A 17,265-nucleotide genomic window follows, 5' to 3' on the forward strand; every position below is an offset into this window, starting at 1 on the left:
TGAATCATTTTCTTTCCAATTCGACTTCTCGTCACTATATGGCCTTAACCATGTTTCTATGTTATGGGTGTCTTTAATGTGCATTCCAAGTTTGATGGAGTGAGTCTTTTCTTCTTTTTTCTTTAAGCTGGACTAAATAAAATCTTATTAATTTGATGGCTAAGATCTTCCAATAAGTATGATTTGCAAGACTATGGTCCCTCATATGCAGGGCCCACCATATTGAGAAAACAGATAACAGAATCTTATAAACACATGACAGGGGGTCCCTTACTACACTTTCACCACTGTCACTTCAATTGGATGCCACATCACACTTGCAGTGTTTATGCTGTCTTTAGTTACCATTTCTTGTTGGTAGACAACAATCAAGCACCACCCATTCTGACTAGTGTAACATGGACAAAACAGGGTAATTTCTAGGTCGCTAGTCATTCAGAGTTGGACCCAACAGATGGGGCATTTAAAATCAAGTATTTGAGTGCAAATATTCAATACATTAGATGACTTGCATATTATGGCCCATCCGAGCTGCTACAAATCATTCCAAGAATAATTGCAAACATATTCGAACCTGGAATTTATTCGAACATGTAGCATCTCAACTCCTTAAAGATTATATCTGTAAGAGACACCATGCATCCCCCATGACAAACACAAACAAAGTTTCTTCAAACATAAGATTTCATCCACCACATTAAACATTGATCCAAGTTTTTAAAGACAAGTAGCTATCTCCAAAAGTTTCAAACACTTCATACAACAAGTACAGGAAAGATTTCATCCATCTCATTGAGTCTTCATTCGTAATTTACAATAACGAGTGATTGAAATATTAAATAACCGCAAGTGCACGGATCGTGTAAATACGGGTCGAACTCAAGGAAGAGAAATCTAGTTGTCAATCCTATTCTTTTACCGATTAGAATACTAGCTATGATATAATGTTGCCTGGAATAGACTCAGGATTTCCGTGGACTTAGACCTCGGAGCCAACACTATATATAAGCTTATATTCTATTCAATCTAAGAATCAAATTCAACTATGATCTTGATTTGGAAATCTTAATTTAGGCAAAGTGTACCAAAATTCTAATGATCTTGATTAACTACTTATCTAATCTAATTAGAAAACTAAAATTCTAAAGGCCTAAGTTAATTGAAAAATTGCAAAAGTAATTTAGAATAGTGTAAAAACCTTAATTCAATATAAAAGATTACTTAGGGTTAGAATCCACCATGGGTTTGGATTAAATTGATTAATTAAAACAACTCTTGAATTGGGTTGAAAATTCGATTAACTAGTCAATAAAGAATAAGATCAAAGGGATGTCATTCCTTATAAGTAATTAATCAAACCCACTCTCCAATTTACATTGATTATATAGAACTTTATATTTGTTAATCAACAATTATTCATACGAAAGGGAAAAGCCAATGGCATGAATGATTGGGATTTTCCAAACACAAACTCCTACACAATTTTTCAATTGAGTAGATTGATTTAATTGTAGTTATTTCTCCTTCCCCATGGTTTCAACTAAACCCTAAGTAAATAGGATTTAGTTACTCATGAAGAAGGGAAGAAAAACAAAAATAAACGAGATAGATGGGAGAAGAATTGCCATATAGAACTTGAAAGAAAATTAAACAAAAACTAATTACTTCTTCACTAACTTGAATTGAAACAAAATTACATGAAATTGAACTTAAAATAAATAACAAAAATTAAATAGAACTTAGTCTTTTTCTCCTCCAACTTTGGTTGCATCTTCCTCCTTCAAGCTTTAATGTCACCTTGAGTTTGAATGGTGGTGATGATGCCTTGGATTGAGAGTTGAAAAGAAAAAGAAAAAGAAAAGAACAAGAAAACCTAAGGGAGAGAGCTTGAGAGTAGTGGAGAGAAAAAGAGAAAAAAATAGAGTGAAAAGAATGTCTTCTTTTTTCCCATATGTAGCTTTCTTCCCCTTCTATTTTTATCTCCAAGAAAAGACACAATCTTGGCATCTTTTGTATTTTTGGCAACCCCACCTGTCTTTGGCAATTTCTGAAACTTTTAGTATTTGTTGGTAAGAGCAAACTTACTCTTTTCTTTCTTCACAATTTCAGCAACTTAGCACCCATTTTTGGTAAGTTGTCTCTTCCTTTTTGACCTTCCAACGTAGGAATATGGGTTAAGATTTTTGCTACAAGACGAAATAGAATGATTATGCATATATTATACACCATATAAAATCTCATACATAAAGGGAATGAATTTTAGCAAATGCAAGTGGGTCCCACATAATTGAATATATATAAATTACATGCAATTAGAAAATACGTGGGAAAGGTGGAGAATTTGGCAACTCTTTGTTTCCTTCTTTGGTGGGTTCCACTTATATTATATAATATATATTGCAAGCCAAAAACCAAAAACGTGGGATGCTTTCCCAATCCAATAGAGAGAGCCACACGTGGGTCCCACCATTGCATGTAGAAAATTGCAAAGTATTTCTTTTCTTACAAATTCAAAAACGTGGGCTGCATGCATGCTATATTTTTACCCATGTCCAAGTGGGTCCCACGTGAGTATGCATGTGTAGCAATTAGGAAATATTGCCTTCCAAAAAGTGGCTGCATGTGATTTCTTGAAGCAAGAATAGAACAAGAAAATTCTATACATGGCATCTTGCTCACTGCCATGGTCAACAATTCCAAAGTTTTTAGAATTTTCAAATTAGTAACCACAACCCCTTTTTCCCAACGTTTTCTGAATTGAGGCAAACCTCAAGTGGGCCCAAATTATAAAAGTGAAGCTTCTATTTATCAAAGAATAGATATGCTATTTTCCATGTTCGAGAATGTTTACTTTTTCTTGATCCATCACTTTCTAAAAATTCCATCACTTTCTAAAAATGCTAATGTAGTTCCCTCTTTTAGAGAAAATGAATTGCGCATCATGGCATGATCCAAACCACCAATATGAAAGTCTCCATAGTGGTTTTCATAGAGCAATCTAACCGTCCAAATAGTGGGCGATAATGTAAATTGGTTGTACTCCTCTAATTCATCTCCATAACTTGATCCGAACCATCAATTTTAATGAATGTTAGTAAAACCCCTCAAATCATTTCCCACGGCCGATCCAAACCATTCACTTTATTGGGACATTACAATTCCAATAATATGATCTTGTCCGGATATATCAACAAATCCAACAGTTGGGTTGCCCAACAAATGGTCTGGATCATCATATATAGTCAAAATTTCCACCCTCTTGGTCTCTTGTGAAATTCAGCCAACATTGGAAATTGGTTATTTCTCTTCAATATTTCATCTTTTAGCTTCAATTCCTTCAAAAATCCACTTAGAACCCTGAAACACCAAAAACAAGAAAATACCTTAGTAGCACTGCTTTAAAGGACAAAATATGTGTGTTTCCTATCACTACCATTCACACATAAATGTGTTCATCAAATTCCCCCATACTTGAGCTTTGCTTGTCCTCAAGCAAACAAAAAGAAAAACTAAAACAAAATAGGAATAAAATAAAATCCTAACTCACTTTCGTAGGAATCACGATTGCACTTAGCAGGTGCAATAAGCCTTTAAACCCCTAGGTTACCCTAGTGGACGAGTTTTGTCTCGTGAGTGTTTGCAGTGAATATACACCCAAAATTCTAAAAATAAACTTTTCTTTCAAATCCCACTATAGAGTAAAGCCAAAAAAAAATTTCAATCCTTTTTCTTTGATAAATTGCTCAAAATAGAAGAACAAGAATACCCCCATACTTAAACTTTGCATCCTATCCCAAGTTGAAAAAAATTAGAAAAATATTTTAATCAAGGAATCCTCTTTTGAATTTGTCATACTTTGCTCCCTTAAACTTGCCTCTAATGTAATCGTACCATAAAAGAAATTTGATTCGGAAACTTCGTAGAAAACTTACAAATTTATATGGTCCACCATACTTTCAACTTTTCCCATAGTTTCTAAGAATAGAACTCTTTTTTTTTTTTTTTTGTAATCCTCTACTGCTTTTGGCGTGAATGACATGCAGGGCATGCACCAGACACCCAGGCTACTAAGCAGTGTCCGACTAATCTTTGATTTGCATATGTCATAGACATTGATGCATATGAGTTCAAGCTTTACTTTTGATTACGTGCAATGCTTTGATTTATTAAGCTTTCTAATTGACCCATGTATGGAGTTTTCAGTCAGTTGCTCTGAAGCCAGTTGGCTTTAAGGAACTAGGCATAAAAACCCTTCAGACTTAATAGCTCAAGTCAACAAGGCTACAAATCAAAACTATAATCAAGAAGCAAACTTTCTAAAAATCATTCATTCTTTCTTTGTTTCAACCTTTCTTTCCTTTTTATCCATACCATATAAAAAGCAAGTTTCTATTTCTATTTCTTATTCAAATCCTTTTAAAAAGAAAGATTCCAAAAGAAAACAAAACTAAGAAAGGAAAGTATTCTTTCTAATTTTTCAAATTCCAAAATTAAAATATCCACTAACTTTATTTCTTAAAATAAGAGAACAACTTTCTTTCTAAGAATACCAAGTTCTTTCTAATTTGCGAAAAATTACCAAAAATAAAAAGAAAGGAAATTTTCTAACTTTAACTATAGAAAAGATTAGAAAAGAAAGTTTCTAAAAGCTACCCCCCCATACTTGAATCATGCAGTGTCCTCAATGCATGCAAAAATAGAAACAAGGACAATAAAGAGAAGAGAGGGGCATACCTTTTTCTTTTAAGAGAGATTTGAATAAAGAGGCTCATGAAGATCCATGACCTCTTCTAAATTAGATCTTGGTAACTCAACAAAGGACTTCAATCTGAGTAAATGAAACTTGTCCTTCCAAGTAGAGTCCTTATTTTCTTTTAAAAAATTAATTAACTCTTCTTGTTGGGTCGAGTTTAAGTCCATTTTGATTGTCACAGGAGATGTGCAAGTCTTACCCAAATATGCTTTTCTTAAATTTGAATGCAAAGGCGGCAAATTTAACTGTGGGGCCTTTTTGGGTGGAGACTTGGGAAGGGGCGGAAATAGGGATGCTCCAAATTCTATTTGTTGGATGCTAAGGTCATCAGAAAAGGAGTCCCCTATATCTCTTACATTCTCCAAGCCTTCTTCATCCAGAGCTTCTTCAAATCCTGCATTCAAAATATTTTCACAATTAGTCTCAGGAGAGGAGTGCAACATATTAATTTCTTCTTGTAAATTAGGTTGCTTACCTAATCTAAAAACATTAAAGTCCATGGAAGCATTCCCAAAAGTTAATTTCATTAAACCATTTCTACAATCAATTAAGGCGTTGCTCGTAGCAAGGAAAGGCCTACCAAGAATTATAGGAATTTGATCCTTGATATTAGCAACGGGCTCAGTTTCTAGCACAATGAAATCTACAGGAAATAAGAACTCTCCTACTTTAACTAAGACATCCTCAACCATCCCTTTCGGTTTCTTCATTGATCTATCCGCCAACTGAAGAGTGACGGTGGTGGGTTTGAGTTCTCCTAATCCTAATTGTTTAAAAACAGAAAGAGGTAATAAATTCACACTGGCCCCTAAATCTAAAAGAGCATGATTAATATGAGTATTTCCAATAGTGCATGCAATGGTAGGACATCCCGGGTCCTTGTACTTAGCCACCATCTGTTGAGACAAGATGGAACTAATGTTTGCAGCCAAGAATGCCTTCTTGGGTACATTAGACTTGCGCTTTTGTGTGCACAAGTCTTTTAAAACTTTGGCATAAGTCGGGACTTCGGAAATCGCATCTAACAATGGAATATTAATTTGCACTTGTTTAAACATATTTAAAATTTTCTCCTTAGCAGCCACATTTTTATTATTAGCAAGTCTCCTTGGAAAAGGAGCTTTAGGCACATACTCTTTTTCAGGTGGAGAAACTGCCTGCTCTGTACTTACCTGTTCGGGCTCTTCTTCGGAACCAATGGAGGATGACTCTTTACTTACCTTAAGTGGAGATTCTTGAGCATCTTTAGAAGGTTCGGATCTGCCCTCCTCCCTTTGATATTCTCTGCCACTCCTTAAAGCAAATACAGTGTTACAGTGATCGGAGGGCTCCTGCTGCGGCAAGTTTGGTTGCATGGCATTCAACTGATTTACCTGTGGTTGTTGATTCCCATTTATGGCCACATTCCTTGGATTAGGAACTGGTTGACTTGGCATCTTCCCCTTTTCCCTTTCATGCAAGGCCATGGCAAGTTGGGAGATTTGTTTCTCCATATTGTGTTGGCTTGTCATGAAAGTGCTAGTGAGAAGTTCTATGCTCTTTTCTAAGGAAGTTATGCGTGCCGACTCCCCTTGTTTTGGAAAACCCGGTGGTTGCTGATTTGAAACATTATTTAAAATTGGGTTTTGAAAAGGTGGAGGTGTGGTTAGGGGTGGTCGAACATTCATAGAAGGGAAGGTGGGCCCAGGTTGGCCAAATTGGCCTTGACCTTGGAAATTTGATGGCCCTCCTTGATAATTCCCTTGATTCCAAGAAAAGTTGGGATGATTCCTCCATCCCGGATTATATGTGCTACTATATGGATTATTTAAAAACATGGCACTTGCATTTTCATTAGAATTACCAAATTTAGCAAGAGTTGGGCACTCTTCCATGACATGGTCCGTGGCTTGACACCAATTGCACATAGGAACACTATGTGCAATTTGATGGACCTGTGAAGGTCCTTTGACAACTATTGCTTCTAGCCTTTTGATTAGGCTATCAAGATGGGCCTCCTTAGCCACGGCACCCTCTATTAGAAATCCCTTACCTGTGTTGGCTCTCTCACCTTCTTGAGTGGATTCCCACTCTCTTGTTTTTTCCGCCAAATCAAGTAAGAAGTTCCATGCCGCGGCCTCATCTGTGAAAGATGTAAAACCGTTAGGACACATGGACTCAAGAAGTTGCTTTGTTTGGTAATCTATGCCCTCATAAATAATTTGGCATAAATGCCACACATCAATTCCATGGTGAGGACACTCTTGGAGTAGGTCCTTGAACCTCTCCATAAACTTAGAAAATGACTCTAATGGCTTTTGTTTGAATTGTAAAATATCATTCCTAAGCTTATTAGTTTTATGTAATGGAAAAAACTTTTTTAGGAAAGCGACGGCGAACTCCTCCCAAGTGGTGATGGAGTTCGTTGGTAAGCCATAGAGCCACTTTTTAGCTCCCTCCTTGAGTGAAAACGTAATAAACCGCAACTTTACCGCATCATCGGTAAGTTGTTGCATCTTAATTAAAGCACATACATCTTCAAACTCACGCAAAAATAAATAAGCATCCTCCGAAGGGAGGCCATGAAAATGAGGAAGCAAAGAAATAAATTGCGATTTTAGCTCAAAATTATTGCCCTGCGCAACTGGCAATCTAATGCAAGAAGGTTGCGCGGTTCGGGCCGGATAGAAGCGATCGCGTAAACTTTTTGGCGCCGCTGCCGGGGAAGAGAGACTTGATTGAAATATTAAATAACCGCAAGTGCACGGATCGTGTAAATACGGGTCGAACTCAAGGAAGAGAAATCTAGTTGTCAATCCTATTCTTTTACCGATTAGAATACTAGCTATGATATAATGTTGCCTGGAATAGACTCAGGATTTCCGTGGACTTAGACCTCGGAGCCAACACTATATATAAGCTTATATTCTATTCAATCTAAGAATCAAATTCAACTATGATCTTGATTTGGAAATCTTAATTTAGGCAAAGTGTACCAAAATTCTAATGATCTTGATTAACTACTTATCTAATCTAATTAGAAAACTAAAATTCTAAAGGCCTAAGTTAATTGAAAAATTGCAAAAGTAATTTAGAATAGTGTAAAAACCTTAATTCAATATAAAAGATTACTTAGGGTTAGAATCCACCATGGGTTTGGATTAAATTGATTAATTAAAACAACTCTTGAATTGGGTTGAAAATTCGATTAACTAGTCAATAAAGAATAAGATCAAAGGGATGTCATTCCTTATAAGTAATTAATCAAACCCACTCTCCAATTTACATTGATTATATAGAACTTTATATTTGTTAATCAACAATTATTCATACGAAAGGGAAAAGCCAATGGCATGAATGATTGGGATTTTCCAAACACAAACTCCTACACAATTTTTCAATTGAGTAGATTGATTTAATTGTAGTTATTTCTCCTTCCCCATGGTTTCAACTAAACCCTAAGTAAATAGGATTTAGTTACTCATGAAGAAGGGAAGAAAAACAAAAATAAACGAGATAGATGGGAGAAGAATTGCCATATAGAACTTGAAAGAAAATTAAACAAAAACTAATTACTTCTTCACTAACTTGAATTGAAACAAAATTACATGAAATTGAACTTAAAATAAATAACAAAAATTAAATAGAACTTAGTCTTTTTCTCCTCCAACTTTGGTTGCATCTTCCTCCTTCAAGCTTTAATGTCACCTTGAGTTTGAATGGTGGTGATGATGCCTTGGATTGAGAGTTGAAAAGAAAAAGAAAAAGAAAAGAACAAGAAAACCTAAGGGAGAGAGCTTGAGAGTAGTGGAGAGAAAAAGAGAAAAAAATAGAGTGAAAAGAATGTCTTCTTTTTTCCCATATGTAGCTTTCTTCCCCTTCTATTTTTATCTCCAAGAAAAGACACAATCTTGGCATCTTTTGTATTTTTGGCAACCCCACCTGTCTTTGGCAATTTCTGAAACTTTTAGTATTTGTTGGTAAGAGCAAACTTACTCTTTTCTTTCTTCACAATTTCAGCAACTTAGCACCCATTTTTGGTAAGTTGTCTCTTCCTTTTTGACCTTCCAACGTAGGAATATGGGTTAAGATTTTTGCTACAAGACGAAATAGAATGATTATGCATATATTATACACCATATAAAATCTCATACATAAAGGGAATGAATTTTAGCAAATGCAAGTGGGTCCCACATAATTGAATATATATAAATTACATGCAATTAGAAAATACGTGGGAAAGGTGGAGAATTTGGCAACTCTTTGTTTCCTTCTTTGGTGGGTTCCACTTATATTATATAATATATATTGCAAGCCAAAAACCAAAAACGTGGGATGCTTTCCCAATCCAATAGAGAGAGCCACACGTGGGTCCCACCATTGCATGTAGAAAATTGCAAAGTATTTCTTTTCTTACAAATTCAAAAACGTGGGCTGCATGCATGCTATATTTTTACCCATGTCCAAGTGGGTCCCACGTGAGTATGCATGTGTAGCAATTAGGAAATATTGCCTTCCAAAAAGTGGCTGCATGTGATTTCTTGAAGCAAGAATAGAACAAGAAAATTCTATACATGGCATCTTGCTCACTGCCATGGTCAACAATTCCAAAGTTTTTAGAATTTTCAAATTAGTAACCACAACCCCTTTTTCCCAACGTTTTCTGAATTGAGGCAAACCTCAAGTGGGCCCAAATTATAAAAGTGAAGCTTCTATTTATCAAAGAATAGATATGCTATTTTCCATGTTCGAGAATGTTTACTTTTTCTTGATCCATCACTTTCTAAAAATTCCATCACTTTCTAAAAATGCTAATGTAGTTCCCTCTTTTAGAGAAAATGAATTGCGCATCATGGCATGATCCAAACCACCAATATGAAAGTCTCCATAGTGGTTTTCATAGAGCAATCTAACCGTCCAAATAGTGGGCGATAATGTAAATTGGTTGTACTCCTCTAATTCATCTCCATAACTTGATCCGAACCATCAATTTTAATGAATGTTAGTAAAACCCCTCAAATCATTTCCCACGGCCGATCCAAACCATTCACTTTATTGGGACATTACAATTCCAATAATATGATCTTGTCCGGATATATCAACAAATCCAACAGTTGGGTTGCCCAACAAATGGTCTGGATCATCATATATAGTCAAAATTTCCACCCTCTTGGTCTCTTGTGAAATTCAGCCAACATTGGAAATTGGTTATTTCTCTTCAATATTTCATCTTTTAGCTTCAATTCCTTCAAAAATCCACTTAGAACCCTGAAACACCAAAAACAAGAAAATACCTTAGTAGCACTGCTTTAAAGGACAAAATATGTGTGTTTCCTATCACTACCATTCACACATAAATGTGTTCATCAACGAGTACAAAAAGATAATTATTATCAACATAAGAAACATGATGGAATATATGATTCTCATCAAGTACTTCTCCACAGAGTGTTGATTTTCTCGTGCTCTTGGTATAGGTACCGGCTACCCCATCGTCTTCAACTTCACGTCCCACACCTCTTTGCATTTCATCTACCCATTTGAAATAACTGCAACCATTCTTTCCCTGTATTAAAACATATGTATATATCCCTTAGAAAGCATTATGAAATAAACTAAGCCAAGGTAAAGGAAATGACACTTACATTCCAGACCAAATCCATGTATCTCAATTAAACAGAAACAATGAGTAACCCTACTTATTTCATTTATTAAGTAGGGTTTTCATCTATTAGGGGTTACTGGCATGCATCTCTTCACCATAAAGATGGTGTTGAAGATAAATGAAAGGAAGTGGGATTTATAGGAGAAAACTAATATAGGTCAGCAAAAAATTAAAATCTTGTCTAGTCCCTTTCATGTCATCTTAAGATTAGAAAAGATCAGCCTTATTTTCTTTTTAACCCAAAAAACAATGTTTCACTCGGCCAAATGAACAATCCAATACCACAATGAAAAAACGACCCTTTTTTATGATGTTGAAAACCATAAAGCCCTAAAGCCTAAAACGAAAATAAGATTTGGACTTCTCACTGTTCATAAGCCCTAAAGCCTAAAACGAAAAAAGAATATGATGAAAAATAGCTGAAAAAAGGATGAAAACCTCGCAAAACGAAAATGAGAGTCGAACCCCTAAGAAATGGACTTCTCACTGTTCTTGTAACATCTGGAATAACGGAAAGGGGAGGAAAAAAACGGAATAATGGAATAAACCCAACCCTAGAGGTAAAAAAAAAAGCAAAATAGAGTAAAGAAAGAGAGGACTGACCTTTTTGGGTTGAAGAAGAGGACGAATCTGCTGTTTGGGTTGAAGAAGAGGCACAAACCCTAGCTCCTTTGTTGGGTTTTCTCTTTCAACCGGCTTAACTAGATTGTTTTTTCGTTTGGAAGAGAAAACCACAATCTCAGCTTATGCTGGAATTGAAACCCAACATAAAAGCCAAAATCTCAACATTTCATTGAAACCCAAAATAAAAGCCAAGAAAAAATCGAAATCCAGATGCTTAGATTTCTGGGTTCACTCTTTCCACCCAAGAAAAAAATCAAAATCCAAAAGGTTTGAAGAAGAGAGGACTGACCTTTGTGGTTGTTTTCTCCTAAATCGGTAGAGAAGCTCGTGTGGGAGAGACGATGGGGGAGAGAAGCTCGTGAGCAGCGAAGGAAAGAGGGAAGAGGGAGAACCTTGGAAGAAGCCCTAGCTCCTTCGTTGGGTTTTCTCTTTCTCCGGAGCGAGAGAGAGACACGATTAAGAGAAAATGTAAAAACAGGATACGAAAGTCTTTTTGTATTTTTAAGTGTAAAAGAGGGGGGCTCGACTGTCATTTTCGAATTTTGTGTTAAGAATTTTCAGCGCAACAGGGCCCACATCTAACAGCCAATGAGAATCCTTATTACATGCAACCGCAGGTAAGTTTCCTGAGGTTACCCGCAGGAACCGTTTTCTCATATATATATAGAGAAAACGGTTCCTACACATATGTGTAGAGAGTTCTCTACACACTAGTTTAAAATACAGTGGGGGCCCACATTGTTTGGGTGATCCAAGCCATCCATTTTAAAGGCCCTCACATAGATAGGGTGTCTACAAAAAATCAGATCCATAGGATCATCCCAACCCTACGATTTGTGGAGGTAAAATGGATGTCTTTAAACCTTCACAAATTAGTCCATTTTTTGCCTCCACAGTTCGAATTGTTAGGATGATCCTATGGATCTGATTTTTTGTGGACACCTTATCTATGTGAGGGCCTTAAAAATGAATGGTTTGGATCACCCAAATAATGTGGCCCCCACTGTATTTTAAGCTAGTGTGTAGATAACTTATCTACACATATGTGTAGGGACCGTTCTCTCATATATATATATATATATATATATATATATATATATATATATATATATATATATATATATATATATATATGAGGAAACTGTTGGTGAGCTAGCTTGCCCAATCACATGGGGGCCCACTTTGTTAGGATGATCCAAAGCATTCATTTGAAAGTCCCTTACATAGATGGGGGGTGTACAAAAAATCAGCTCCATAGGATCATCCTAACCCCTCCATTTATGGAGGACAAAAATGGGGCAGATTTGTGTCTGTCCATTTTGCAAATGAATGGTTTGGATCACTCCCCAAAATGTGGGACCCATGTGATTGGGCAAGCTAGCTCACCATAAGTTTGGTGAGCTTAAGCTCACCAACAGGTTCCTCATATATATATATATATATATATATATATATATATATATGAGGAAAAGGACTAGACGGTCGAGCGTATAAAAATTTGGTGCGGTAGAGTTAAAAAAATGGGTGCGGTATAAAAGGAGTTCAAACAGAAGCTGTTTTTGAAAGAAAAAAACCCAAAACCCTTCGTCGAAACAGAAGGTGTCTTGAAAAAAAAAACCCAAAACCGAAAACCCACGAAGGGTTTTTTCTTGCCGGCTCCTTCTCCGGGCCGCCGCCGCCTCCTTCTCCAGGCGCCACCTCCTTCTACGAAGGGCACCACCTTCGTACACCTCACAAGTATGAGTTTTTGAATTTTTTTTTTCTGAAGAAGAAAAACCCAAACAGAAGGTGTTTTGAAAAAAAAAAAGCCAAAAGCCAAAACCCACGAAGGGTTTTTTCTTGCCGGCTCCTTCTCCGGGCCGCCGCCACCTCCTTCTCCGGGCGCCGCCTTCGTACACCTCACAGGTATGGGTTTTTGATTTTTTTTTTGAAGAAAAACCCAAACCCAAAACCTGTACGAAGCTCTCTCTCCCTCTCTCGACAGAAGCTCCAGCGGGCTCTCTCCCTCTCTCCGACGATCGCCGAAGCTCTCTCTCCCAAACCTAAACCCAAACCCAAAAAACCCAAAAAGCTCTGAACTGTGGAGGAGGAGAAAAAGATCTGAACTGTGGAGGATAGAAAACCTAAAAAACCCAAAAAGCTCTTTAGGACTATTCTAGGGCTTTTTTTTCTGTTTCTTTGTGGATGTAGGTCTGTAATTTTTTTAGGGTATTCAAAACCTGTTTCATTTGTTTCTTTTGTGATCTAAGGTTTCGTTTTTGTGTTTTTTTTAGGTTTCTTTTGCGAAGCTCACGCCTTCTACTCATGGTCTTGTCCACAGAGGTACGTTTATTCTTCTTCTTACTCATTTTCTTTCTCTTTTCCTTCAATGGTTTTTCAAAGATTCTTGTATGGATTTATGGATTTAGGGTTCTTCCAATTGATTTCTTAAATCATGTTACTATTTTGAGGGTTTCTTAAATCTAAGGTTTCAAGTTGCTTTCTTTGATGTATCTTTGATTAATTTTCATGTTGTTTGACGGATATATTTATCAAATTTCCATGTTTTTAGATAGCTAAAATGTATCAAACTTCTTCGCAACCAAGTGGGGTACCTATTGAGCGAGGTGATGGTAGACCCTGTGGTTTGGTTGACGATGCTTTGTCGCAAGCATGCGGCCTAGCTATTGAAGAAGTTGATGCTCATGGTTTACTTATGGTTGATGATGTTAAATCTGGATGAAGATCATCTTGAATGGGCAGAGACATATGTGAATGACATAGATGAGGTTGGCAGTGATACATTTAGTACACCCAAAAAGGTTGATGGTGAGAAGGGTGTTGTGAATACGCCTTTTGTGGGACATGCGTTTGATAGATGGGAATCTGCGTATCATTTTTACAATGCTTATGGATTGGACACTGGCTTTGGGATACGGAAGTCTAGTACATCCTCTTCGATGAAGACAAATGAGGTCATATCGAGGGCGTTTGTATGTGACAGAGAGGGGGTGAAAAGGGAAAGGAATAAGGGCAAGATAGATAATGGCAAGGAAATGAGGGAGCGTTGCATTGTGCGACTAAATTGTAAAGCTAGGATGATCATCAAACATAGAGATGAGAAGTGGATAGTGAAAACTTTTGAAGACATCCATTCTCATGAGCTGACCTCCCCACTGAAAACCAAAATGCTTCGTTCCCATAACTGATTTCATAAGAGTGAATGTACTAAGGCTTTGATAGATTGTCTCAATGAGACACAAATGCCTATATCTAAGATCGCAAAGGCCATTAATTCGACCCACGATGGAGTAACAAGTGGGCTCTCAACAAATCAAGTTATTGCCCATTTGAGAGCAAAAAGGAAGAACAATTTGGGGCAAGAAGCAGTCTTAGTGGCCAACCATCTGCAAAAGAAACGATCGGAAGACCCAAACTTCTTTTTCTCGATGGAGTTAGACACGGATGGGACCTTCCGATCCATGTTCTGGGCTGACGCTAGGGCGAGAGATGCGTACATGACATTCAACGATGTCATTGTTTTTTATGTTACCTATAAAACAAATAGACTCTCTCTGCCATTTGCACCGTTTACAGGATTGAACCACCACAAACAGTCAACCCTTTTCGGATCTGCACTGCTAGCCGACGAGACGGATGAGACATTTTGTTGGGTATTTAAGCAGTGGTTAACGTGCATGCATACTAGAGCTCCGGGTGTAATAATTACTGATATGGACTTGGCTATGAAAAATGCAATTAAAAGAGTTTTTCCAGATACACGTCATATGTTTTGGGAGTGGCACATATGGAAGCATCTAGTTGAGAAAGTTGTACAAATGCGGGATACCGATAGTGATTTTTACCGTAATTATAATTGATTTTTTCATTCGAAAAAAATAGAGGAGTGTGAGGACAAATGGCAAGATTTGGTCTTCAAATATGAAATTTGTGGGAATGAATGGTTGTCTAGGATGTGGGAGCAACAAAAGCATTGGATGCGGGCATATTGGAGAACCACTTTCACTGCAGGCATGAAATCAAGTCAGCGCAGCGAAAGTATGAATTCCTTCTTCGACGGATATGTGAACAACAACACCGGGTTACATGAGTTCTTGAATGCTTATGAAAGGGCACTTGTTCAACGCCGTAAAACCGAAGCCGAAGAAGATTTCAAGTCAAAATATTCAATTCCTAAGATGCAAACGAATAGCCCATTGGAAGAAGAGAATTGAAAAGCAGTTCTTACTCATTCAATATGAATTCTGTCTTCTACCAAAAAAAATTTCATGAATGGGCTGTTGCATGTGAGAGCTGCCGAAGAAGATTTTATAGAATTTTAGTTTAGTTTACACTTCAGTGTAATGCAATATATCATTTTGCTAACAACGGATGAAATTTGAAAGACTTCTTATAAATTTATTTTTTATGCACCAGGTACCTGAATTACTTAACAAAGAGGTAAAATATAGATTTATGAAAATCCTTCTCTTATCTGGTTTATGGCCTGATGGATGCATGGGAAGGTTTTTATTTCAACTCTTTTTTTGGGTTCCCCTTTATAATTAATTGGTGAAGGATTTTTTGTTGTTTATTAAGGAGAATTACGAGTGACAGTAACACATGAAATTTTAGACGGTGTTCGGGGCTTGTTATTTCCCAACAGGCAAAGGGGACTTTTTAGGAAAACTGCTCCAGTGTACAATCCTTTTCCTCCATATATATTCATATTCTCTTGGCTCTCTCGGTTTTCCAGTGTTGCTGATTTGTGAAGGATGTCAAGAATGTAAGGGGGGTATCTCGAGTCTATGAGAATTTCTTTTTTAACTCTTCTAAGTTATGTTGATGTTTCTGTTCCTTAAGGGTGGTACCTGTGATGTACCACCTTGACGGGACTTCACGGTCGGGCACCATATAATTTCTCCTGTTTTAGATTTGTTTATCTCGAATGAGGAATATATATCCATGGGCAAAGGCTCTTGTCATGATGATGATGAATATGAAATCTAATTTTGAGTTGTCTTGATTTTGTTTGGATCATGTCATGACTATGTTTAATAGGGTTCTTTATTTTCTTCGAATTGTGTTCTTAGTTGACATGTCCAAGTGTGCCATGACTCTGATCACGGATGTTGTCTGATTCTATTGGGTGACAAAATCTTTGCAAAGGTCTTGTTTTTTAGGTTGGCAGTTATGATTCATTGCCGATCATAGTTGGATTTATTATATTGTTCTGCAAAGGACATGCTCAGATGTTGTTTGTTAATGGCTATTGTTTCTCATTGTACGGTGAATTGGATTTTGTTGAATTTCATCAGTATGTTCTTCAGTTTTCCCGGTTTTCTGCTACTTTACGAAGGGGCTGAACTTCAAGACTGCAAGATTGGTATCTCGAGGGTTGATAGGTTCTTACTCTTCAAATCTTCTGTTATTTATCTTGACGATGTGTTTCTGTTTCTGTTGTGGCCTCACCTTATAGCTTGGGGTTATCTCTTTAGCCCGTAATGTTCTTGTTCTTTAATTCTATTGTTATCATATCGTGTAATGTTCTCATTCTTTAATTCTATTGTTCATGATAATGTGGGTTCACTTTTTATGTTAATTTTTTCTCGTTTCCTATTTTGTCTTTTCTGTTCCCAGGTGTGTGATTTACCGTGCTTTGAATTTCATCCTTCCAATACTTGATCGAAAGATGGATTTTCCCATGTCCAACATTGGATTTTTCCTCTTTTGGAAAGAGATATTTGTCTTTGATTTTGCTTGACTTCTGATATTTTCTCTCTAGATGCGTATTACTTGAATCCATGTTTCGATTTTCAGTGATGACAAGAGTTCCTTTTAGTGTAGTCACAACCATCTCTCACATAATCTTGAAAATTTGAAAAATCATTTAAGATATCTTTATATTTTATTGTTTACTGATAAATTCATGATATTATCCCAAACTTTGTTCTTAATTTATTTTTTATTTTTTATGTATTTAAAAAAATTCTTTTTTTCCTAATATTAACCCAAACTTAACAAAACAAAATTATCCTGAGATTCATCCTTCTGGAGCAATGACTTTTGAGACTCTTGGGTATATGTTGTTCCTCATCGTCCATGATGTTTCACTCGTTCAATGGTCTGTATGCTTAGAGATGCTTGTTATAGACATGTTGACATGTCATGATTGCATTAGATATGTTTGTTCGCCAAAAAAGGGACTTCTATTCTGGAAGATATGTGTTAGTTGCTATTAATTTTCTAGTTAGGCAAAGATACG

At 36.5% G+C, this 17,265-nt stretch overlaps 2 protein-coding genes and 1 non-coding gene across 3 annotated transcripts; all 3 read left to right on the plus strand.

Annotated features, from left to right (window-relative positions):
- Nucleotides 1-6,976: 6,976 nt before the first annotated feature.
- On the plus strand, nucleotides 6,977-7,083 carry LOC143891507 (small nucleolar RNA R71). Its single transcript, XR_013255383.1, has one exon. It is a non-coding gene; the product is annotated as a small nucleolar RNA R71 (small nucleolar RNA).
- A 4,543-nt stretch (nucleotides 7,084-11,626) lies between these two features.
- Nucleotides 11,627-14,209, plus strand: LOC143891096 (protein FAR1-RELATED SEQUENCE 5-like). The gene is made up of 3 exons (XM_077395744.1): nucleotides 11,627-11,638; nucleotides 13,295-13,343; nucleotides 13,746-14,209. Exons 1-3 carry the CDS (start codon nucleotides 11,627-11,629, stop codon nucleotides 14,207-14,209), a joined length of 525 nt encoding a protein of 174 aa, XP_077251859.1.
- Nucleotides 14,210-14,263: 54 nt separating this feature from the next.
- LOC143891097 (protein FAR1-RELATED SEQUENCE 5-like) lies at nucleotides 14,264-15,235 on the plus strand. The gene is made up of 2 exons (XM_077395745.1): nucleotides 14,264-14,867; nucleotides 15,033-15,235. Exons 1-2 carry the CDS (start codon nucleotides 14,264-14,266, stop codon nucleotides 15,233-15,235), a joined length of 807 nt encoding a protein of 268 aa, XP_077251860.1.
- The last annotated feature ends 2,030 nt before the right edge of the window (nucleotides 15,236-17,265 follow it).

The sequence above is a fragment of the Tasmannia lanceolata genome, unplaced genomic scaffold (genome assembly GCF_043159265.1).
Source record: "Tasmannia lanceolata isolate RefF3 unplaced genomic scaffold, GAP_Taslan_0.1 ptg000013l, whole genome shotgun sequence".
NCBI classification, from domain to species: Eukaryota; Viridiplantae; Streptophyta; class Magnoliopsida; order Canellales; family Winteraceae; genus Tasmannia; species Tasmannia lanceolata.

What these genes read in the sequence shown, in the direction of transcription:
- LOC143891096 (XM_077395744.1), top strand. An exon ending in TCATGGTCTTGTCCACAGAG is followed by an intron (nt 13,344 to 13,745) that starts GTACGTTTATTC and finishes ATCTGGATGAAG; the next exon opens with ATCATCTTGAATGGGCAGAG.
- LOC143891097 (XM_077395745.1), top strand. Translation starts at nt 14,264, where the DNA reads ATGCCTATATCTAAGATCGCAAAGGCCATTAATTCGACCCACGATGGA. An exon ending in TACCGATAGTGATTTTTACC is followed by an intron (nt 14,868 to 15,032) that starts GTAATTATAATT and finishes CTTTCACTGCAG; the next exon opens with GCATGAAATCAAGTCAGCGC.